The 24,599-nt window shown below is 40.0% G+C and overlaps 2 protein-coding genes across 7 annotated transcripts in view; one reads left to right on the top strand and one right to left on the bottom strand.

Moving 5' to 3' along the window:
* Positions 1 to 2,704: 2,704 nt before the first annotated feature.
* elmo2 (engulfment and cell motility 2) lies at positions 2,705 to 24,476 on the bottom strand. Of its 6 annotated transcripts, none has more exons than XM_026168220.1 (23): positions 24,106 to 24,476; positions 19,120 to 19,189; positions 18,841 to 18,939; positions 18,153 to 18,193; positions 17,324 to 17,396; positions 17,194 to 17,244; positions 16,440 to 16,609; positions 15,837 to 15,936; positions 15,277 to 15,428; positions 13,653 to 13,731; positions 11,575 to 11,610; positions 11,186 to 11,236; positions 10,347 to 10,469; positions 9,844 to 9,963; positions 9,623 to 9,727; positions 9,423 to 9,531; positions 9,103 to 9,239; positions 6,878 to 7,041; positions 5,567 to 5,679; positions 5,372 to 5,479; positions 5,137 to 5,219; positions 4,950 to 5,027; positions 2,705 to 4,165 (listed from the first exon to the last, which is right to left on the bottom strand). In XM_026168220.1, exons 3-23 carry the CDS (start codon positions 18,916 to 18,918, stop codon positions 3,965 to 3,967), a joined length of 2,172 nt encoding a protein of 723 aa, XP_026024005.1. In that variant the 5' UTR covers positions 18,919 to 18,939; positions 19,120 to 19,189; positions 24,106 to 24,476; the 3' UTR covers positions 2,705 to 3,964. The 6 variants fall into 6 exon arrangements, with proteins under 6 accessions (XP_026024005.1, XP_026024003.1, XP_026024006.1 ...); XM_026168218.1 differs by having other exon boundaries at positions 24,306 to 24,476; XM_026168221.1 differs by having other exon boundaries at positions 19,125 to 19,189; positions 24,306 to 24,476.
* Positions 23,530 to 24,599, top strand: part of rh50 (Rh50-like protein) — an 18,903-nt gene continuing 17,833 nt past the window's right edge. Inside the window, exon 1 of the mRNA XM_026168263.1 lies at positions 23,530 to 23,573. The gene's annotated coding sequence lies outside the window, so the exon portion shown is untranslated. The remainder of the gene's footprint in view (positions 23,574 to 24,599) is intronic.

Raw genomic sequence — 24,599 nt, 5'->3', positions numbered from 1 at the left:
ATATTCATCAAATATTCAAATCTGACAGATTTAGCAAAAATAATAAAAATGATAGCAATTACTCATGCATTAGGATACACAGAGGCCGCTGCAAATACAATGAAAATCTTTTTAGGGATCATTAAATATTGATGAGCATACCGTAGCTTGTTGCTTTTGAAGGTGAAAGATGATGTTAGTGTCATTTAACTTGTGTCACAGTTTCATATTCTGTTTATATCCAGGTTTCTGCATTTATTCTGACGGCATTTCAGCAGGTGGTTGTTTTCTCACATTGATAAATGCTGAAAAATCTTTTAGTAGTTTGCCTGCGTTCTTGCGTTTTCATTAGTTGCCTCGAATTGAACTCTTTGGCTCACCGTAACACTAACCAGCGAAATCAACCCGTTAATCCTTCAGCATTGGTCAAAAAACAACAAACAAAAAACAACAAGAAAAAATCTCAAATGTAAACCTCTTCACAAGCTGACATCATAAGAAGTTGCTGGAGTTGGTGTCCTAAATTATGTGATGTGTTTTCAGTGTGACGTGAGCATGCTGAATGTACCCCACCCACTGACGTGAAGTGAAAATGCCACTGTTAGTTCCCATTCTCTTCAAGACTGACAAAATCGTACGATCAGTTACAAAAATATAATTCTACTCTGCATTAACAAATGACACAAGTAATTAGTTCTGGTTCAGAAGACAAAGTTTTGAACCAGAAACTATGTGGAAATTAGAAAATGACATCAAGCAACAATACTGTAATTATTACCACTGTGTACAAAGCACACACAATGCCGCACACTTCACTATGATATATGAGCAGTACTAGATGCCGCTCTGTTTTAGTCTCCTTCTGTGCACTTGATTGTGTTTTATGTCCTCTTGTTTTTCCTGCTTGCCTTTGCACTGCTTGATAAAAAGTTGGAAATCAAAGCTCCAAATGCTGATTAATTCATGACTTATATGTTCACACTTTTTTAACACTCTGCAGGATGAACTTTCCAAATAAAGTTCTTAATAACTGTATGTATTTACTGCATTAACAGTAAATCAATAAGCTATTTATAATAAATTATAATGGAGCTGTAGCTGATTTAAGTCAGTATGCAAGTGTTGACTAAAGTCTTTGTCACCAACTAGGAAACTGAAAACATTTTAGCAACACAGTATAACATAAGTGTTAGCCTAGATAATCCGATAGTTTCAACATAATACACACTAAATGTAAACAGTAATTGGAGGATTTATAATCCACTTTGTACAATACTGTTTGAAAGTCTTAGAGCACTCGTTTTTTTATATTGCAATATGGGAAAGAAGTGATTTAAAACCTGTGCAAACATACATGGAAATTCATCATGTAAGGCAAAAACAGGGTTTGTACAATTCTAACAAGCTTTAAAGTCAATATTTGGTATGATCACCTTTATTCTTTTACACTGTATGAAATCTCTTAGAAATTCTTACTGGTAATTTCTTTAAGTACGCTTCAGTAATAGTTCTCCAGGCTTCATGAAGGTAATTCAAAGTTCTGGTTGGATGTTGGCTGGTTTTTGTTTCATTATCTTTCACAATGATCCCACAGGGCTTTAATAATGCTGAGGTCCAGACTCTGGGTAGGCCAATCCATGACTGATAGTGTTTCACAGGGTTTTTTCCATTAAAGTTTTTTCCATCAAAGCTTTTACTGCATTGGCAGTGTGTTTGGGATCAATGTAATAATGAAAAATGAGTCAAATCAGGTACTTTCCAGATGGTACTGCATGGTGGATCAAAATCTGACGGTACTTTTCTCCACTCATGCTTCAGAATTTTTGGATAAGATCCCCAACACTTCACCCATATTCACTGTTGTGTCTTTGTTCTGACCTCAACCATATATAGTGACAAATATTTGAACCACCACTGATTTTCAGTCCAGTTCTTTGGTAATTTGGCATGCCTCAACCTTTTCTCAGCTGCCGTTAAGTTGCTATTGAGGCTTCAGTGAACAGTAGATGGATCAATAGATGTGTGCGGTCTTTGCAGGACTAATTTTTTTAATCTTTATTTCTTACGGGCATGAGTTTCACACATTGTTGATCTGCTGTAGACAGTTTTGGGTTTTTTTAGGCCTGCCCCTGCTGTTATCCAGTGTCCTTTTAAGAACGCACACTGTACCATGCTGAAATATGCCAATTTTGGGGGCGAATAGCTTTTTGAGGATAAACATGTTTTTGATTTTTTTTGTTAAGCTGTCTGTTATATGTAGACACAATACTGGTTTATCCCTTGAGTTAGGACTTAGTTAATGTTTATGAGTAAATTATTCAAAAGTTGGTGTTAAGTGGCTTCACAAACAACAAGAAAACATTAATTTGAAAATGCTCACATGCAAGAACTGGACTGAAAATTAACAAAAAGACAAAGATAGAAAGGATGGAGAACTATTGCTCAAGACCACTTTAAAAATGACTAGCAAGTCTGGGTCCATATAAAGAAGTGAGGGATTGCTCAAGACTTTTGCACAGTATTGTAACTATTAACATATGTGGACATGAAATAGTATTAGAAGTGTGTTATATTGTGTCTATAAATAATTATTTGCTTATACAACACTTATGAACTCTTCATATGAGCAGATATATAAGCATATCTTAGTGTGTTGTAGTGTTTCATTATCAACATATGAGCGTATGATAAGGCAATGCAGTGACTATGATTGAAAAAAAGTTCACATGATTTATGTCTTTTAATTGTGTTTGATGTCAGGGCTTTGACCCCGACTTTAACAAGCAGCGTGACCTTAAATATAGAGATTTTGCCCTCAGTCTCTCAACATACAAAAACACACACAGACTTAAAAAATCTGCACACACAGACACACACTTACAGACACCTACATTTGGCAAGAAACACTTAAACAATTTCATTAATCCTTTATATGGTAGAGTACGTTCACACTGCGTAACAGGCCTATGAAAAGAGTGTAGTGGTGTGAAGAAAGAAGCAGCATCAATGCTACTCAGTTAACTGAAGCCACAACAGATATACGACTGTGTCATCATGTGTGGAGCTGAAATGGCTGGTTGAATAATTAATCACCCGACACCCTTAAGAAAAAGAAAATGCTTAAATGCAAATATTCCAACTTCCCAAATGTAACCACACGTCAGTTTTCTGGTCTTTTATAATAACATTTTTAAAATTTAGTTACACCTCACCATCTCTTTTCTATATTATCATTTGGACTCTGGAAAGCTATAATTCCTACTGATAAACGTTTTGTCCCATGTATGACAAACAAAACAAAGTGAATAAGGGAACATCGTTACACATTACCTGCTTCTGCGCTATACATCTTACATCTCAAGCTTTCTCACATGTCTAATCCTTTTTAAATTAATCCATTGCATATGAGATATATTAATATTAATAAGACCACGATGAGGAGCACGGTGTGGAAGTGATTACACTGTACTGTACATCTGTACACATGGAGTAGCAGGCAGTATCGGAGTGAACACAGTATTTAAAACTGGCTACTTCGTTCTTAGTTGCCGTGGAAACGGCAAGTGTCTCATGCTTCAAGTTGGACTAAAATGTAAACATTCATTTGTAGATTTTGATCTTTTCATCTGTGTTCATGTCCACCTTTATATGGCAAACAACAAGAAGAGAAAATCTGCAGTCTGCTTGAAACGCTCCGACAGATGAGATTCTCTCATTTCATCTCTTTCAGCTCTTCCGGGAGAACATTTCTCTACCAAACCCTGACTTCTGACCTCTCTATCAGGCAATAAAACATATCTTTCCTATCCAGCGTCACAAACAAGTAAAAGCCTCCAAGGTTCTGAAATGTTTAAAATAAAAAAAATAAAAAATCAGCCTTTTCCACATATTCGCTAAATTCATCAAAAAATTGAGCATATTCGTCCTTGACAAACACATGCATGCATTGCAAACACGCACACACGCACGCACACACACACACATCTCAGCTGTAGTTGTAGGTGAAGTTATATGAGCTAGGCTCCTTTGGCACAGGAGGCGGCGCTTCCGGGATCGTGATGTTCTCAAGGTCGAGGAGGCGGAGCTTCATCTCCATGCTGATGAGAGTATCTAGGTCACTGCGTGTCAGGTCACTGCCCATCTCTCTGCCCAGCAGCGCACACAGCCCATCAGTCCAGATACAATACTGCACATATGGACACACAGAAACATGAAGGTGAAACACAGCCAAGTCTATATGAGGGAAAACATCCAAGGAGAGTTTTTTGGTTTTTTATATTAGCTGATTTCTGACAGCAGCTTTTAGACTTTTAGCTGAAAGTTATACAACGAACACCCGGACCAGCCTCTTACGCTACTTTTGAAATATTTTTTTTGTTTTACAATAATAAAAAAAACCTGCATTAACACCCATTTTATCACATTTTAAAGTCAATATAGACAATGTATTAGCAAACAGCTGACAGTTTACATAAGTGGCAAACACCGAACAACTTGGACTTCATTTGGAAGTGTTTCCATCCACCTGGCAAAAGTAAGTGCAATATTAACTCACATTCTGCTTTACACCAATTGCCAAGGGAAATATCTGGCTCTTTAGCTGCTGTGTTCACCAGCTGGTTGCTAACTTTATCTGTCTGCCGTTTAGTGCTGGGAAGGTAACATACAGCAAATCTGTCAGAGCTTATTCAGCTGCCTGCTGTCGCTGGAAATGAGGATGATGAGAGCTGTGAGACTAAGGCAAATCAGTAGATTTGCTGACTGTAAAACAAAGTAAAGAAGTTAATGATGCTAAAGTGTTCCACAAGGATGTGCAATTCAGGGGGAATTAAAGCTAATTCTTTCCAAGCCCGCCACACAAACAACCAGGTTTTAATAATAGAAATACTAATCAGTGCGGATTTAAGTTTTCACATGTGCCAAACAAAAGGAAGAACAGCTGTCGTGTTATCGTGCACATATGAGCTTACCTCGTATTTGTTGGGTGCAACAAAATTAAGTGTTTCATCGGGATCATAGAGGACAGAGAAGGCCAACTCCAGCACCTCCTGAGGGAATCAGCAGGTCAAACAGAGTTTCTACACCGAGCGGCAGCACAGAATTAAAGGGCAGCTATGAGACTAGAATGGCAATTAAAAAGAAAGAAAATGACACTACCTTGTTCTGTTTTAGAGCACTTTTCTCCTTCATATGAGGGCAGTCCTTCCCTGTCACCACAGACTTAATATCAGAGACGGGGACTGGGGAAAAACAGAAGAAACAAACACATAATCATATTCACCTATTAAGGTCAGCCTTGTGACGGACGCGGCGTGCTCCGCTGGTGACAGTGTCATTGTCTGTGTTATGACAGACTTATTATCAGGCAGATGGAACCACTATAGTGTCTTACTCTTGTCACTGAGTAGCTCAAAAGGCACTTCACCCTGAGGTGACTCATCCAAGTCCCCGTAGTGCAGCACTTTGTGATTCAGAGAGAGTCTGCAGAACCAAAACTTTTCTAGATAAAAGAAGGGGACAAGGTGCATAGTTTACAATCAGCGCTCATTCATAAGAGCAAAGCGATTGCTCTGATGCTGTACTGTACCTTGCCTTCGACGGTTGCCCAGTTTACGGAAGCAGCTTCCCTCGCACAGCCGGTTGAGTCGCTGTTGCTTGATGAGCTCTAAGATCTCGGGCTGAATTCTCTCCCGCAACTCACTGCAGCACAAAAACGCAAAGAACACAGTTCGGATATGATTTAAAACTCCTCAAATTCTAGCGACCACAGCCGAGTACACAAGCATCGTGGGAAAGTCCATGTTTTCGTGGGCCCAGTGGCACCTACTGTGACAAACATGGGTTTTAGGACAGAGAATGACTTAAGATTGGACAGTCAGAGCAGTGCAGCTATATGGGTCATGGGTCACTCTAAAACAGTGATCCATGCCTTTATCACAGCTCTGTCTTTGTACATTGGTGAGTGCTCCCTGTCTCGTTTCAAGCTGGTGCAACTGCTGAATTTTAACTGGAACACGGAAGAGTCAGCACATTACTCCTCTTTTATCTTCACTGCTCTGAGTTCATTTTAAAATGAAGCCTGTGCCTCCTTATTGAAGTTCAATAAGGAAGATCTGTAATCACTCATCTGCCTGCTTTCCTGGGTGTTCAGCTGCTAGTCTGTTCTTCATATCACTACCATTTTCCCACGCTATCAATCTCAATACAGACACCATTACTGCAGTCCAATCCTCTTCTTGCCGGGTCTTTCAGCCAATCAGCTTCCACTCTGTGCGTGGAGGTGTAGAGGGAACAAGCCTTTTGCAGGTGCAGCTTTCAAATTGTGGCGTTCGTTGCCACTACACATCGGACCGGCCTCTTCACTGGCCATTTTCAAATTTGCTCCTAAGACGCACCTCCTCTGCTCGGCTTCGAGCCAATTTTTTTCTCCATTTATTAAATATTTTATTATAATGTATTTTTATTCTTATGTTTAGCACTTCAGACAGTGGTTGCTGTTTTTAAAGTGCTTTATAAACAGAGTTGGCTTGTCCACCAGATAAAGACGAAAGAGATGCCTCTTCTGGGAAACACTATGCGAGTGAGGTTTACCTCCAGCACCCGCCTATTCTTGACCTTCATTTTGTCATCAGCAGCAACAATGTAAAGCTTCATGGTCATATCTTTAATGCTATCATGTTGACATGTGTCCTAAAATGTCCAAACATGTACACACAACCCAAAGAACTCAAAACTGCCTTCGCCCTGACTTTGCAGTAACGCCAAGTGCAGCAGGTGTTTCTAGGATCAGACACCACAACAGTCTGACAGACTTGCGAAGCAAAGGGGGAAAAAAAAATTACAGCCACATTCTCAAGGCAGGTAATGAGAAAGAAAAGTAGTGTGGACACAAACTGACATGATGGGTGGAGACTGGAAATCATCCTGGCTCATTCGTTCTGACTGTCGCAGACGCAGAATCTCTGAATAGTTGAGGCCTCGCAGCTTAGTCTTCAGCTGGTCTATGGACGACGGTTTCATGGCCAGAGCTCTGGTGATCTGCTCACGGACCACTTGCATCACCTGGTGAGGGTTTAACCAAACATACACACAAAAGACGAGTAAGAAAAGATGACATACTCTCCCGAATGCTAACATGGGTACAGTACACAGTAGAGTAGTAACACTGGCTTTTAATGAACCCTCATTCCCCAGGGAAGAAGCTAAAACTGCTGACTCAAATATGTTTAAAAGGTATTAATATTTAAAGCACTCTATACACAAAACAGCTTTGTGTATCCCTGTTCATTTCATTAAATGTCTTTCGAGGTAGTAACTGTCATGCATTATTTAATAAACCGAAAACCTTTCAACTGTTTGCTCCAGTGAGCTGCTCGGTCACACATTACAGAACACAGCAGCTACAGTTTTGTGTGTCAGTGTTACGCCTGATGTTCCTCACAGTGATACCTGTCAAACACAGTCCGCTCTGGATGGATGGTGTATTTGGTAATGATGAGCACCTACTGTACTCAACATCACTGCACTTGGTATGACATTTGAGTGCTCGTGTTTACAATCGTACCGTCTCGTTAAATCATCATTTTAGTTAGGTTATGTCAGCGTGGTGACTTTTCCATAATTAGCACTTAATTATTTCAGATTACCACTTGAAAATTAGCTAATGAAGGAAAGTACAGCCATGGCTCATAGACAGGTCTATGTTTTACAAACATTTTTTGCCGACATATTGTACAAAGTAAAATTCTTGACCTAATGATGGAGAGAGAAAAAACTGAGTTAAGGAACTGCCAAAATGATTCGCCAACAGAGAGGAATTCATGTGTTCTTCTGAAAAAAGAGAAAGTCGTGGGGATCACCAAAGTCATGAATATTCACTGTTTGGGTGAATCTGATTACAAAAATCAAAGCACACATTCCTGAACAATTTCTGTTTTTGAGGCAAACCAAGTAGTTAGCATCCACACCAACCACATGGATGAGAGCAGCATCAGCAGCCGAGTCCTGTGATCGACTGGTGGCGTGTACGAAAATGACCTGCTCCGACACTTTCCCATCTACCTCTACTGCTACTATCAAATAAAGACAAAACACAAACAGACATTCTGCTTCTTCTTTATTTCCCTCCATTGCTGAGTATTTCTAGCTTGAATGCAGTGCACCAGCACTTTGAAGTGACATTGTTCAAAACACAAACTCACTCAGTAGGGTTGACAACCAACACAATATTAATTATATTATATAACAAGACTGTGGTCAAGCTACTACGTTTTTATTATTGTAGAGAGCGATACAAAAAACACATTAATATTCTTATCTACCAACTTAATGTATTTGAATACGTATGACTGAATTAATCCAGTATTGTAACTTGAAGCTGTGTCGTGTAGAGCAGTGTCGGGTAACAGTGCAGAGTCCAAGGTGCATGATTACAGGTGAGGACGAGAGAGTGTGGAGTTACTCTACTTCAAAGAAAGTTTTACCATGAAAATAATCAGTCTAAAGGGACTGGAAATAGATCAGATTTCTCCCATATTAGTTTGCCTTCATTTTCACATGATCAGATCAAATGATCGGCACGGTGATATCTTAAAGACTTTACAATAACATATTAGCCAAAAGAAAGCACTCTAGTCTCAGAGCTCAGATTTACTTGTGTTTCTTTGAGTTTCTAGCAGTAGAATAGGAAATACAAATAGAAGGGGAGGCAGAGCCTCAGGAGTCACACACTCTCTCTACTCCACAACACAGATAAATAAAGTTAAATTTACGTAAATATAATTAAACATGTATTTTAAACTAAACCCAGAGAATTCCATTTCAATTATTCCCAGGAACTTCAAACAATCTGACTATATTATCTGTGTTTAGTTTAATTACACACAATTAACTATACTAATAGTTCACAGAGTTTGAAAAGGTAGTATTTGGGGTTTGTAATGGCTGTCATATAAGTGGCTCTACGAAAAGGCTTGCACCATTGCACCATCCATCTATAAACCAATCAATCAATCACATGGTCTAACATGTGGCAGTATGGTTTATACTATTTCAAATGATATAAAAGGTTGTCTAGGGTGGAAATGTTGACATGTAAATGTGTTGTGTATGTTAATATTTGACCTTGTTGAAGTCCTCAGCTGTGGCTCTCATCTCCTTCCAAGTTTTATTAAGCAGCTGGATGCAGACACAGAAAAACTCCTCCCATGCCCGGTCATGGGTGAAGAACATGGGATGATAATCGTTGCAGCCCTCATTAGCTACACAGAAGAAAAGATTTCTAAATGAAAAACATGAAGCATGAGGGAGACACACTTCTTCCATATCACACCATTTTGCAATCGAGGAGCAAGTTCAATATCAAATTTAACAAAAATGTAAAAAAAACATTAAGGGATAGAGTGACACTGAAATACAACAGCAACATATGCAAAGCTGCTTACGCAGTTCTCCAACTTGGAGTATCTCACACAGCATTCGAGTAAGTTCGATGGCACAGCGACCAAAAGGACACTCGTGTTTATCTTCTCGGCTGCTGTTCTCCAGAACAATCTGTCATGAGTAGGGAAACGTGTTAACGTGTTGTGGAAGACTTTGGTGGCTCTGTAAACTCGGCAAAGTCATGCATGAGACCAGCACTGACCCTGATGTACGTGTCCTGGTGAACTTTGGCTAGATACAGCATGTTGTCCAGAGCCAGCATCCCTGGTGGCGTCTGGGTAAAGTCCATAGCTGGGTTCACGTGGTTCTGCATTTTAAATAGAGATAATGTGAGTGAAGAGACAGAAAGAATTGCACCAAACTGGGTCGATTTCAACCTCCAGATCATTCCAGAAGAAACTGAAATCTCTAGCGGAGACTCACAGTGAAGCCCAGCATCTTGTAATCCTTGGTGTACATGGCCTTTCTTTTCTCTGTGCCAGTGGGGTCGTTTTCTCCATCGAAGGCAATTCTGCGTAGCTCAAAAATGATGTCTCTCTGAGCCTGTGAGAGAAAAAATAACATGTTTGGAGCATATTAGCATAAACAGGAACACACAGCTGCAAAGGAATGAAATGAAAAAGGCAAAAAGGCTAAGTCAATCGGCAGAGAGTGAATGGCTGTAAACAAGCAGTGGAAAAAAATACAGGAAAACTTTAATTTTCTGGTCCACTTGTTACACTTAAAGCAGCTCTGACAGTGCACACGTCACTGGTAGAAGGGTGTCTCTAATTACACTTTTTCAGGATCCTGCTGTTTCCATTCAGCTGAACATGTTGCTTCTTTAAACATGCTCCAGACGATCAGATTACTTTACATTCAAATCACACAAACCACTGCATAGCAACATGGAAATGAGCACAAAATTCATTATTCCACTTTTTTACCTGGTCATTGGGATCCATTTTTGTCATCATCCGTTCTTCCAAAAGGTTAAAAGTCAACACCTGCAGCACATATAACTGATGTGCCATTTCTGCTTTGATTGGTCGATTTCCTCTGATGACGTGCTGGAAAGGAGGAGCAGAGGGATTTTAGCTGAGCCTTTATGATGGCTGCAAATTTGTAAACAAGCAGCATATCATATGAAGCAGAACAAACCAAAGCTACTGATGGAATATAACAAAAATGAATTGTATTATTTTTCTAATTAGAAGCAAGATAAGCACCATGATTACAATTTGTCTGAAATAACAATAAAAAATAAAATAGCACAGACATTTATCTAGTGGATAACCAGGTCACACTAACAGTGCATGAAAGAGCACAATGGTGGAGCTGCTCTAGGACATTTCCTTATTCCAGGAGGCTTGAGTGCAGCACTTCCTAACTTGCAGCCATTTGCAGCCAGTTCAACCAGGCGCTTTCAGACAAATGCCAAAAGGAATCATTTTCAGAGGAGATTTTGTTCCACTTCATAGACTTGGCCCCATATCACATTTGCTGGTTCTGTGTCACAGCCCTGCAAGTGAGTAAAGCTTTCCAGTTTCCAAATTGTGACCAGCTCTTTGTTCAAGGGTCGAAACAATCACCAAACGCCAACACTGTAAAGTCTCAAAGGAGGATGAAAGCAAGTATTGTGTATCACCAAGGTTTTCGGGAGTTTTATTGGAAATAGTTCCTGACACTTTCAATGGGAATTGTTTAAAGTACTTGGAAAGCTTAACAGCCATCAAATGAAAGCTCTGCTACGTTTTAGTGTCTGAGTTTCAGACTTGATACTCACATTGAGGATGATGGAGCGCAGGTGTTTCTGAGCCAAAGAGCTTGCCATTTCCTGAGGGTAAAGACAGACATTACTCCACAAAAATCAATTTAGGAAAGATGATTTACTACAAACTAGAATCGCACCCAATGATAATTTTACTGACATCGACCTATGGATAAATGAGAAATAATCTAAAGCTAGATTTTGATCTATGCTTTAAACCATTTGCCTTCGCACCTTCTGTAAAATATCTCACAGTCGGTGACAAGTCTGTCTGCTGGTGCAGCAAGCTATGGTTCTGGCTTAATTTGAGGGTTTATGCAGCGGCTTTCCATGACACAGAAAGGATCAGACAGTGAAAGAGAGGTGGAAAAGATGATATGAGCTAAAGAGGGATGTGTACTCACGGTGAGGTGCTGCTCCAGCGGGTTAGTATACTCCTCCTACAGGTTCAGAGTGGGAGGAGTAGTGTGGGTGTAACAGTAATGGAAATAAAACGTGCACGCACATGGACCATGAGATACATCACCGTCACAGCATGCAACGAAATAAGAACATGAAACAGCATCAAATAAAAATCAGCAGTCACACATCACCTAATGCACCAGACGTAAAGTACGTTTATAAACCATCACCCACGGCAGGATTTATCAACCCACAGAGTAGCAGGATGATGCTTAGAACTACCGTTAAACATGCAAATCACTGAGGCTTACTGGCTGCTCTCATGTGTGTACTGTAAACATGTTAGTCTCTTCTGATTCCTCCCTGCCTCTCTTCTTTTATAAGAAAAAAGAAAAACATCGAAAACTGATGCGGAGAGATCTACATATCTAAAAGCTGAGGTGCTACTTTATGCGTATTTGCTAAATGAGGTGAAAACTGGCATTTAGACGGTAATTACTGTAATGCCACAGCGCGAGCTAAACACAGGATGCATTTCTGCTGTTTCTCTAAGTATAATCACTTCGCCCTCCAGTGGTCAACAACAGCAACTGGAGATAAATGAACATTAAAAGCCCTTTGCATACCGTTTCCTGTTACGGCAAAAACAAAACTGGTGCACTTCACAGTAAATTAAGGAAAATACTTTATCTTGAGATTAAATACAATTGAGTGTACACTTGAATTTTTGAATGAGGATTTTAGCACCTTTGCATTTGGGAAACTTTAAGTATAAACCAGGTGTTGCAAATCTGCAGCTGCACAGCCTTAGTAACAATTAAAATCACTAAATCTAAAAATAACTAAAAATGTAATATTAAAAAATGTAAGGTGTCATGTTTTGCTGTTGAAAAATCCTTTAAAAAATGTAAACAGATATAGTCGATTTGTGTAAATGGAGGGTTTGTACTAACAGAGGACAGCAACAAGTAATATTTTTTTTAGTTTTATCTAAATTCTTTGGCTTAGTTAAAACATTTTAATTGAGAGTTGTAACTCAGGAAGTAAAGCAAGTTGTTTAACTAATTGGAAGGCCTGAGGTGTGATCCCCAGCTCCTCTAGTATGCATCTCAAAGTACCCCAAATTGCCCAATTGAGTGTGTGACTGTTAGGTTAAGATCATGAATGCGTTTGTGAGACTGCCTGTAGTTAGAAAGTGTTTTGCTCAAACCGAGTAGAAAACGTCTACATACTGTAAGTACTACTACATTTATTATAGGACATTATTTCAAGAAATGTTGTGTTTTCTATGTTACAATACAATTTCTGGCATAAACTGCAAATCAAAGTTTACATGGAGAACAATAATTTAGAAAAGCACACAACTGCATGTAAGGTGTATTAAACAAGGTTAAACTCTGAAGCATGCTGGAGTTAGGAGAGAGAGGACGGATGGCGGTGACAGGTGGGACAGAAACACTTCCATCTTCGGTATTTGTACATTTATCTGAACAACAAAAATACTCGAGATTCAATTTGTTTTTGTTCGAATCTCCTTGAATCAACTTAAAAACTGAAAATAGAAATAGAAATGCAATGTAATGTGATGTGATATATTACACATGAATAACATTGGGAACAGTCCTTAAATGGAAAGAAGCTGCTTTCTTAAAACTCATTGTTTTCTGTTTTCTGCCTTCTTTTTCTAAAAGACGCAAACAACCATCAGTCGCTTGCAGATGGGTGGCCAGTTAACCTCACTGAGCTGCTCTGGAAAAACTACAGCAAAACAAATGTACAAACTTCAAAGGAAAGTATCTGGAGTGAGACTGTCATTGCAGCGATGGCTGAATCCACAGCGTGACAGCTGGCAGACAGACGTCTGTTCGTGAAATTAGCTTTAATTGGCCTACTGGTGCGCACATTAGAAACCACGGTGAGCCACTGTCATGAGGTCTCTGACACCACAAATGTTATGAATCAATGTCTATTATGTAGACATATGTTTCTTTAGGATGAAATATGAAGATTTAATATTAGTATATCAGTTAGGTCTGTTAGGTCGGTCCTTGTCTCTGTGCTGTTAGTGCAGTGCACCGACCTGCCGTCTGTCCTCTGGTGCCTTCAGGAAGAGAGCATTGATGAGAGCGATGGCGTACGTCTGGATCTCCTGGTTTGACCTGAAGGAATATCCAGCAGCGCAACAACCAGTTAGAAGTAGCATGCTCTGCAAATCTCCACACAGGAACAAAACTACAGGCTAACTGCATAAAAAAATAGTCTAATTACCATTAAAACAAACACCTGGGATGGGTGCAGGATTTTTAGAAGCGTCTTCTTTGCACCAGTCTTTAGTTTTGCTATGTGACATTTTTCTAAACTTTGGCTTTACTCCAATAAAAAGACCAAAACCAACTTTGAGTTTATCGTAACAGAAAATGCTTTTTGATCTTATACCTAATATTATTAGTGAGGCATATATGATGTGGATATGTACATAGGAGGGATAATGGATATACTGGACAAAGTATGATGACTATGGAGCTGCCAGGCAGGAGGAAAAGAGAAAGAGCACAGAGAAGATTCATGAAAGAAGTGAAGGAGGACATGCAGAGGGTTGGTGTGAGAGAGGAGGATGAGACAGGGGTGACATGGAGGCAGATGATGCGCCCCCTAAAGGCAGTATCCAAAAGAAGAAGATTCATTTTCATTATTTCATAGGGCTCCACTGTTGTTCATAACACAAAATGTATCATCATTATAACTAGCACAGAGATTTGATTTGATTTTGCGAGTGACTCATATGTAGTCGTGCTGCTGTGAAAACTCACCAGAGCAGGCATGTCAAACTCATTTTACATCGTGGGCCACATACAGCCCACTTTGATCCTAAATGGGCCAGAACAGTGAAATTCCCCATCCTGTCAGTGAAAATACGTTTATCTACACATTTAATCCCTGAGATATATGTAAGAAACAGAATTAAGCCCAAGTGTTTGGGGTTAAATTGTGAGAACAGTAATAATGGCCATGGAGCAGGTTTTTATCAGTAGGAAAAGCTGTAAAACATATGAAAATCTATGCTCTCTTTGCCTTCTTCTTAAGTGAAAGGTCTGCATCGGGACAATTCTGGGCCCCGGGCCTTATGTTTGACACTTGAGCAAACAGAGCAAATTAACTACTTAATGTCACCACTAACATTCACACCAGGCATTCCTTCATCTGATTATAACGAAACTGGCAGCCTGATACATGCAGTAAAAGTAGTTTCCATCACCACTATGCGTCAGGTTCTTGGTTAGGAGTTCTTTGAGTTTTGGTTAGTTTGGTTGGTTCATGGTGTTTTCAGCATTACTTACTGCGTGATTCTTCAGCTGTTTTCCTTCCTCTGTGTTCCCTGACCCCCTCCCCCAATTAGTCACCCTGCCCACCCTGTGTATTCAGGTTGTATGCTTTCTCCATGTCCTGTGTTCGACCCCCTTTTGGGGGGTTTTGTGTCCTCCTAACTTGTTGGTTTTGATCTTTTCATGGGAGTTCTCAGCAACAACAAAAATCTTATAACAGCAATGCTGTTTGATTGGAATCGCCTGTGCACCCATACCATCCACATAAACAGAAACAAAACTCACAGCAACTTTTTCTATCCAGTCACCCCACACTCCTATACCCTCCACTTTCCCCCATTTCAGAGCGCAGGAAGCCCCTGTGCGTGTGTGTGTGCTCACACTTGCAAGTGCCCGATGAGCTGTCCCACGGTGATCTCCTGTGCCACCCGATGGTAGAGGCTATGGCTGTTCAGAACCATGCTCTCGAGGATGGCCAAGGAGCGCTGCAGGATGGACACGTCCACCATCGGCTGGTTGACGTAGCCCGCAATCTAAGTGAGCACAGAGAAAACCCGTTAACACAGAGAAACAAATTTTGTTTCTTTGTTTCATTTCTTGGTTTATTTGGTGCATTTGGATAAAAATTTAGTAGAATATTTTTATCCAGTACAAAGACAACAAAATCAAGAGTTCTGCAAAATTCTCCCAAGTGGCTGCCAAGGCTTGGATGAAGTTTTCCAGAGAAAACTATTTACATAAACACAGAATGAGCTCCAAATTATGTGAGTAGTTGCTCAGCAACAGTACCCACACATTTCCGGCATTTGTGTAGAAAAAGAGGTCAAAGAAAGAAGAACTTGAAGTTTAGTTTTGTTTTCTTAAAGTGGAAAGTTGTACAGTGGTGTTTCACTGAAATGAAAAATGTGTCCTATGAATTGTTCTTTTGTTGGAAGAAGTACCTGCTTGATGAAGGACAATGAGATAAGGTCCCAGGACACAATGCCATGATCCATTAGTTCGAGGAAGGCAGTGAGAGTGAAGGCCAACATTTCACCAAAGCTGAAGGGAATGAAGTACAGTCAGGGCAGGCCTTTCAGATCACACGTTAACATTTAGATTAACTTTACAGAAATCCTGATACGAGGGCAGACTTTAAAAAGCCAAAACTTATCTTTTTGACTAAGTGGCTTTATTTGACCTCCACAAGTAATCCAACTGTAGTATATAAATAAAATCATTAAATGAATGTGAACTGAGCTTAAAAGTGCAAGTAGTGGATTTAGAGGGAAGCAGCAAAAGTAAAGGAAACTGATGTTCTTTAAAAATTGCTAATAGCCTTAGCAGTTTACAGCACTGCCATTAAGCAATGCCAAGCTTTGCAAATTCAACAAAGATGATACAACACACAGTCAGATGCACCTATGGTATCAATTTCAAAATCTTACATCACCTCCTTCACAAGTATCAAGTAGTATAAGCTTTTCAGAAAACCTGACCTCTGACCTTAAGAACAAGGTCACCAATGGTATCAGTTTGAATGGCTGAGGGGTAAAGAAACTCACTGAGTGCCGCTCTCCACAAGACGAGCCAGCGTCCCAATGCCTTCCATGTTGATGAACTCTGCAGCAAAGGTTGGATCTGCAGAGAGCTTGGCGAGCTCCTTCAGAGCCTCGAGGCGAGCATCGATGCCATGGGACTGGATCCTCTCCAGGAGCTGGCGAGCAGCACGAGCCTGTCAGAGACAAACACGATCAATCAGTGTCATGATACCTTCATCACCTTGTCCAGGTCACTGAATTTACTGTAAACATATATGGAGAAACTTATAGCCCATGTGGAATAATACATTTTAATAATTTTCTATTAGCTACAATAGCAAATGTTAATGTGATCTTTTATGAGACCAGTGTCTTATAAACTGCAAGATATATACACTAACCTTTTTTTTTTTAGGTACACCTTGCTTTTATTATATAACGGTTTCTGAAATACTCAAAACAGGCCTGTCGAGCACCAACAACCACGCCTCATCCAAAGTCACTTAAATCATTTTTCTTCCCCATGCTGATGCTTCATTTGAACTTCAGCAGGTCATCTTCACCATGTCTACATGTGTGAATACACAGAGTTGCTGCCACGTGATTGGCTGATTTAATGTTTGTAGTAATGGCTATTATTGTTAACAGTGAGTGCACCTTATAAGACATGCAAAACATAAGCATTTAATATATTTTTGTATTTATTTTGTCACACAAGAGAGCGCTTCTCCAGCAAATGTATAGCTATGGCACTTTCAATGCCACATTTTGCACTTACAGGAGAAATTGCTAATCGAAGAATGGTCCCATTCTTGATGTCGCCACGACTCTGAAAGGATTACAACAGAGTTCAGTATCAATTCATAAAGTCCTCATCTCAAGGTTAGGAAGAAAACAATGAAGCTCACCTGCTCAGTGATATAAAGCTGAGGACCATCAGCATAACGCAGGGCAAACTGCTCTGAGCCAGACAAAGACCAGCTGGAGACAAAAGCAGAGAGAAAATGTTTGCTAAAGAATTAATATCCAATATCAGTTTTGAATACTAGGAAAATAAAGAAGAAAATTAGTAGAACACACTGTAGAAATGTAATGCAATGCAGCATACTCTGGTATGCATGAACAAAAGGTTGCTCGAAGTCAGATTGTTGCCTTCAGCAGTTGTATTTACACGAGCAGCAAACACGAGAGGCTGTGGAGGAGAATCACTCAGTGGGTGTTTACAGTAAAGTGCAAAGAATTTTCTGTTTCAGATGGTAAAAGGAGGCAGTGGGTAGATGGAGCCAGGCTAAGAGCTGGATGGGTGGGATAGAATCTGTAATAGCCATCACTTAGGTGCAAAAAAGTCCAAACACAACAATGGGGGTTAGAAAGAGGTGAGTCGGGTTATGTGTGGTGTTACAGCACTAAGTGTGGTCATCATAAGCATTTTCTCATGTTTAGCTTTTCCACATAGACTTTCATGACGCAGATCTAAGAGAATGACATGTCTCATCTTTTTTCTGGGCTTTCACTGCTTCTTACAGTTTAGTTAGTTAACTAATGTGCTCCTTAGATCTTCCATTTGATTGAGCTATCTGTAATAAAGCTTTCAGTATTATAATTACATTCTACTAATCACCAAAGTCTAGTTCATTATAGCTACCACTTTAGAAACTAAATAAATCTCAAATATTTTAAGTAATCCTGCAGAACATACCTTTGGAAACAATTAAAACATACAGGAGTAATACTTACCCATCACATACTTCCCGAATTATTGAGGACAAAGGTCTTTTCTGCAAAGAGGGGAAAGAAACTTACAGACTTGAAAAATTCAACATTAAAGGACTTAAAGGAATCATGAATCATCACTCCTCACATGGCACTATCTATCAAATCTGCCAGTTGGGGTACTTTCGTATTTTGCATACATGAAATTTTCACATTAAAGCCGCACATAATTTCCTCCCCTTTGTTATTCCCCTTCCTGTTATGCGCTTCGTTTATTCTTCACTCAACTCTTTACAGCCCACGCATGTTTATACACCTCTCTGCATTTAATCATTAGTTATTATAAATCTCTGGCTCTCTTCCAGTGTGTCTTTTGGCCCGTCTTCCTCCCCTCACCTCCCAACCACTCATGACACATGGCCACCCCTCCACGAGCCCAGTTCTGCTGGAAGTTTCTTCCTGTTAAAAATGAGTTTTTCCTTCCCACTATTGCCAAGTGCTTTCTCATAGGGAGTCATCTGATTGTTGGGATTCTCTCTCTGTTCCTGTAGGGTTTTTACATTATAACATAAAGAGCCTTGAGGCGACCCGTTGTTGTGGCACTACATAAATAAAACTGAACTGAATTGAATGATTCACTGTAATAGCTAGAGGAAGATAAGTTCTTAGAGGCATTGTGAGGATTTATGTCATTTGTCGTACTCATGCATACCTGGTCCATCTCTATTAGCTGAGCATTGGCACCAGGCCATTCAATAGCCACCTTCACGATGTCAGATGGGGGAGGCATGGCCGTGTTTTTGTTAGCACCCTGTAGAAAAAAAAGGAAAATAAATAACACCAGTCATTCAGAGACTTTCTGAACCACTACATTTAAATGTTACTCTTCAAATAAATGATGATTAAAAATACAAAGAACTGCCTTACTGAGCTATGTGGCTCAAGAGTCAGACAATGAGAATATTAGTATGAATCTAGGGTTGTACATCACCTAACTGATAACTGTTGAAAGCGTCAGTCGCTGTCACAGCTCTGCTGCATAAACCTCTGTGTCAGCTCCCCTGTGAACATAGAAAAACACAGCCTGGTCATGCAGACCCAAAAGCTCAATTCGCTCAGTTGCTGCATTTTCTCTTCAGTGAACTGAATCTGTCAGAGAACAGATCAATAAGCATGACTGTTTCACAAAACCACCCACACAAACACACACACACAGTCACATAAATATCTCGGCTGGGTCAAGCTTTCTGCCAGCTGAGTCTGGTCTGCTGAATTATGTTGCCCTTGACATATCTGCATATTATTTGCAAAGCATAACCTAATTACCTTCATTTCCAGCTCGCTCTGCACCCTCTATGCAAAAACATTATTACACCGGTAAATTATTACAGTTTAGTTATTACTGAAAACGTCTCTTTTATTTCCTTTTCACATTTTGTATTTTGGCAATGAAGAAGTAAAGATAAATAGAGCTTGTACGAATCCAAAAACTGTGTGGAAAATGGTTATTAATTGGAACAATATGGGCTGTTACCTTCTGGCCATCTGCTCCGTTTGAACTCAAATTCCTTTATAACGCTCACTCTCGTGTAGCCTAATTCAGTTTTTATAACTGTTCTGACTTTTATTTGCACTCTTGTTTAGTCAGGCCTCACCTTTAACACCTAATTTCAGCAGAACACCGACGCTTATTAAACATATTTTTCACGATCTGCAACAGAAAAAGCTTGACGATACAAAAGCAGGAAGAGCACAGCAGGGACCGGTCTTTGGCAACACACCGATATCCCCCTCTGCTCAGACACGAGGCGAGCAGGAAAAGCCGTCTGATTGGGAGACAGCTGTAAAGAAAAGAAACACTGCTGTTTCCCAAATGGCTCTTTGCATTCAGGGTGCTTTCAGGATACAAAGCGCTTTGTAAAGCTCAGCTACTCATTTGCGAAGTAAAGCACTGCCCTACTGTTACACGGGAGACAAACCTTTGTGAAACGAACTGAACCAACAACTGTATTCCCTAGAGATTTACCAGCATAGTGATATTTCCAGCACAGTCTTTCTGAAGAGTTTGAATGTTTGTTCTATAAATACGTTTGCCTGCCATTTTATATGATCAGTGGATGTGATGTCTGACACCGTGCTCCTTTGATCAGTCACGAAATAAAGCAGTTTGTTCTTGAGTTTAAGTTCATTCTTTAGAGAATGCAGCCTGAGCTGTCAGTATATCATTGCACCGCAGATGCCAGTTTCTCCTGATCAAAGTTGGGATAAAGATTTAAGCTCTTGTACTTTAAATAATTAGCATGCACAAATCCTTTCATCTTTGGACCAGGGGATCACTCAACTGTGATAGTGTCAGAACACAGCTTAACAGACTGATGCACAGCATTAACATTTACATCAAGTAAACAAGTTATCAGTGGAGTCTGAAAATACCACTGAGTGAATTATGCCTAAAATAAATATTGATTATGATGAAGAAAGAGGAAAAATTAATAATACATGACAGAATACTGGTTTTGCAGACTGTCCATTATATAATCTCTGATCTCTAATATCTGCTAAAAGGCCTGTTCTCTTACAAAGAAAATATAGTAAAAACATTTTCCACATGTTCTTGTACTGATGTACAGCACTAGAGTTGGACCAGTAATCTGGCATACCGGGCATTTTCCTGGTGGGCCGACGCACTTTTGGGATGCGCCGACAACAATCCATTTGTTCATTTTTATTACTGACACTGGATCTCCCAGTCAAATCTCTTAACACGACCAGCTCTTCCCCTACTGTCGCTGTGTGCTCACGCAGCTTGTAGAAAAAGTTTTGTGTGGAAGAAGTGGCGATGGTGGAGCTGAGAGAAGACAATAAAAAGAAACTAATAATAGATACAGCAAATTAACTGCTGCTAGCACCAGCTGTGGAGAAGTGAGGAAGAGACAAGGAAAATTCTATTAACGTGGTAAGAAAATACATAGAGGGACATATTTAGAAAGGGAGAGACTCAAGGATTCGGGTAAAATGACCATGAGCCACTACTAATAGCTAAAGCGTAGCTTTTAATTATTGTCACATGCTGCAATACGACTGCTTCAATATCCATAATCAAACTTATGCCATCGGCCAGGGATGATTTTTTGTCCCAGTCCAGCCTCCAGCCCTATTCAGCAATGACATGTGGCTAAATATCTGCACAAACAAAAAGTATCTGTTACTATAAACCAGGGGTCTCAAACTTGTGGCCCGCATATTGACGTTATCTATGACCACATCTCAAAAGTGCTCTATTGGACTGAGACTGTGGAGGCCATTTGAGTAAAGTGGGCTCATTCTCATGTTCAAGAAACCGGTTTCTTGAACTGCTTCTAGTTTATCCTGCTTGAAGCAGTCATCAGTATGTGGATACACTGTGGTGATAAAGTGATGGACATGGTCACCAACAATTCTCAAGTAGGCAAAAAATATCTCCCATTCTATCACACCAGCTTGAACTGTTGATACACAGCAGGATGGATCCCGGCTTTCATGTTGTTTATGCCATTTCTGACCCTACGACCTGAATGTTGCAACAGAAATTATCAGACCAGGCAATGTTTTCCCATCTTCAATTGTTCAATTTTCGTGTGAATTGTAGCGTTAGTTTTCTGTCCTTAGCTGACTGAAGGGGCACTCAGTGTGGTCTTCTGCTGCCAGAACCCATCTGCTTGAAAGTTTGACATGTTGTGTTGCCGTTCAAAGACATTATTCTGCATCTTTACTGTACTTTTAACGAGTTGTAAGTAAGTTACTATTACCTTCCTATCAGCTCAAAACAGTCTGGCCATTCTCCTCTCACATCTAAACTTAATAAAGCATTTTTACCCAGAGAGCTGCCATTCTCTGTAAGCTGCCAGAGATTTTTGTGTAGGACAATTCCAGTATATCAGCAGTTTCTGAGCATTGTTGGTATCATATGGGCTGTCTGACACCAACAATGCTCAAAGTTGTTCACATTTCTTCCCCATTCTCATCCTTGGTTTGAACTTCAGCAGCTCATCTTGACCATGTATACATGTCTAACTGCATGGAGACGCTGCAATGTGATTGGCCAATTAGATATTTATGTAAATAAACAGCTAGGTCAAAAACTGAAACCACAGCCAGTGATGAAACACAACAGAAACATGAGCAATAATGGTTAGTAAAAGAGTCATTTATCATTTTGTAAAAGTAAAATGAGTAATATTTGTTCTTATTTGCTTGTTCCCTGAAAGACAAAGATAACTGTAAATAACCAACTGATATCAGGCATATTTCAGGATACATTTCTGTAAATGTAAGAAGTTACAATGCATTTTTTCAGCCAGAATTTAAAATCAGGTATCCCTTGTGCTTTTCTTACTAAACATATCCAATTATATTCTGTAGACAAGGTTTGTGTTTTTAGTAAATAATCTCCATTGGTGGACAATTGTTATTAATAAGCTCTCTATGGATAGTCTATAGATCTGCGTAACTTAGTCATTCAAGCGAACCAGAGGTGCACTAGAGGTAGGCAGCTTGGTCCAAAAAGTATCAATACCAACACTGGTATTGGTATTGAATTAATAATAGCACAATAGCATCAATACTTTGTTTTTAACCTCTATGTTCAGTATTTTGCCCGCTGAACTGTGTTAAATACATTATTTTGGGGATATTATAAAATATGTCACGGTTTTTGTGTCGAATGTCACATCTATTTTATTTATAGCCCATAGGACATTTAGACATCAGAAGTTGAACCAAAGTCCTTTAGAAACAGACACGTTTACATCACAGGTCCTCATAAAAAATGAAGTGTGTTTTATTTTTTTAACTAATTATTGCAGAAAGTAAAAATCACAGTGGTGATTAAAATGTGCTCAGAATTTGCAAACTGATGGTGATTCACCTCATAAGTGATGACACGTTGCTCTTCCCTACATAAGCTGCATTTCTAAGTTAAAAGTATCGGTATCGGCAGTACTGGCACTGTATATACTTGTGATCGATACCCTTTACTTTATCCCACAGGACTATGCAGTGACTACACCTGTGTTTCTCCTTCCTCGACATTTCAAAATACCTTCTGGTTTTGTCCATTTCTGGTGACTGTGCACAGAGCAGACATACTGATGAAAAGCGATGGGAACTATTTTCTTTCCACTTTCTGCGGGCCTGTCATCTGGCTGGTGTGACTGGATTCGCGGCTGCCGCGCGCACTGGGAGCTTTTTATTTGGCTGCACGCGCTGTGGTGGTAGCTTAGCAACTACTGCTAAGAAGCTCAAGCCTGAAAAGAAACCCAACAGTGTGGTCGGAGCCTAAATTCAAAAGACTCCCAACTTTTTGTATCCCCCCGGCGCCACCAGCTACTTCTCACCGCGACCCGGATGTTTCTGACGCCATTTTACTGTGGTTTTAAATGTGGTTCGGGGCTCCCATCCAGGCCGGTGGGCATTAAAAAACGGGTTCACACATGAAAAACTGAGAAGCGCCTAACTTTGATGACAGCTAGTTGCCTACTTGATCGTGCGCAGTGGCGCCCCTTCTGGTTATACGATAGCTGCTGTCTCAGGAAAAAAAACAGCCTTGGTAATTTTTCTTAAAAAAACAAAAACAAAAAACAATTAAGGCAAATTTATCTTCTGGTAGCCCAGAGTGCGATAACAGTCATCCTCTGGCAATTGAGAAGGCTGATGTCTTCTTAGCAGCTCATTCTCAGCCATCATTAATATAACCATCCACGCTTGTTTAATCAGAAACTTAAACTTAAAATGTTTAAAGCGTAATTGTTGGTGATCGATTAGTCAGGATCAGAGCTGTGGTTAACTGAAGCCCACCGACTGGTGCATTGAAAGGCTGCATTTGCAACCTTGTGATGTTTAGCGTAATCAATCACAACTCATGATCGTGTCGTTTCTTTAATTAAACAGCAGCTAACGTCTCTTGCTGTTCTCTGCCTCAGATTAATAGCAAACTTACTCGCTATTACAGTGAGCACCACCGTTATTCCTCAGAAGGCGGCTAGTGTTATTCAATCATCCAGCCCAGCCTGTCCCCGTCTCCTCCTCCATTGCAGTCAGGATACAGCCCGTCACCCGAGCAGAAGATGCTCACCGGCTTCGCCGGAGGGTTTTAACGAGGGGTACTTATCTGCTAATGTCATACTTGGTGCTACTCACCCCGTGTCCTGGCCATCGATGGTGCTCTCGGTATCTCCCTCTGTCCCCAGTGAAATCCTCGTGAAAAGGAGACGCGGTTCCACGCCTTGTAGGCGGGACACCATGTCACCGTCTGCAAATGAGGCAGGCTCCTCATCATTTGTGCACTCTCTATCTGGCGTCTCACTTTAACCCTTACATACTGTTCATATGTCACTGTGTGGTCCGGATAGCTACCGAATGGTTAATTACAGATCAATTTAGAAAAGGATAAATGGTCTGGCTTTAATAAATACATTATAAATCTTTAATAGT

Source organism: Astatotilapia calliptera, chromosome 5 (assembly GCF_900246225.1).
Source record: "Astatotilapia calliptera chromosome 5, fAstCal1.2, whole genome shotgun sequence".
Classification (NCBI taxonomy): domain Eukaryota; kingdom Metazoa; phylum Chordata; class Actinopteri; order Cichliformes; family Cichlidae; genus Astatotilapia; species Astatotilapia calliptera.
The sequence above is the reverse complement of the archived record's forward strand: the minus strand, read 5'-3'. Positions and strand labels throughout refer to the sequence as shown.

Excerpts from the sequence above, each read along its gene's own strand:
- elmo2 (XM_026168220.1), bottom strand. The coding sequence starts at position 18,918 with ATGCCTCCCCCATCTGACATCGTGAAGGTGGCTATTGAATGGCCTGGT. Across the intron at positions 16,610-17,193 it reads TTCGATTAGCAATTTCTCCT|GCTCGTGCTGCTCGCCAGCT; the intron begins GTAAGTGCAAAA and ends TGTCTCTGACAG. Across the intron at positions 13,732-15,276 it reads CTCATCGGGCACTTGCAAGT|GTCAAACCAGGAGATCCAGA; the intron begins GTGAGCACACAC and ends ATATTCCTTCAG.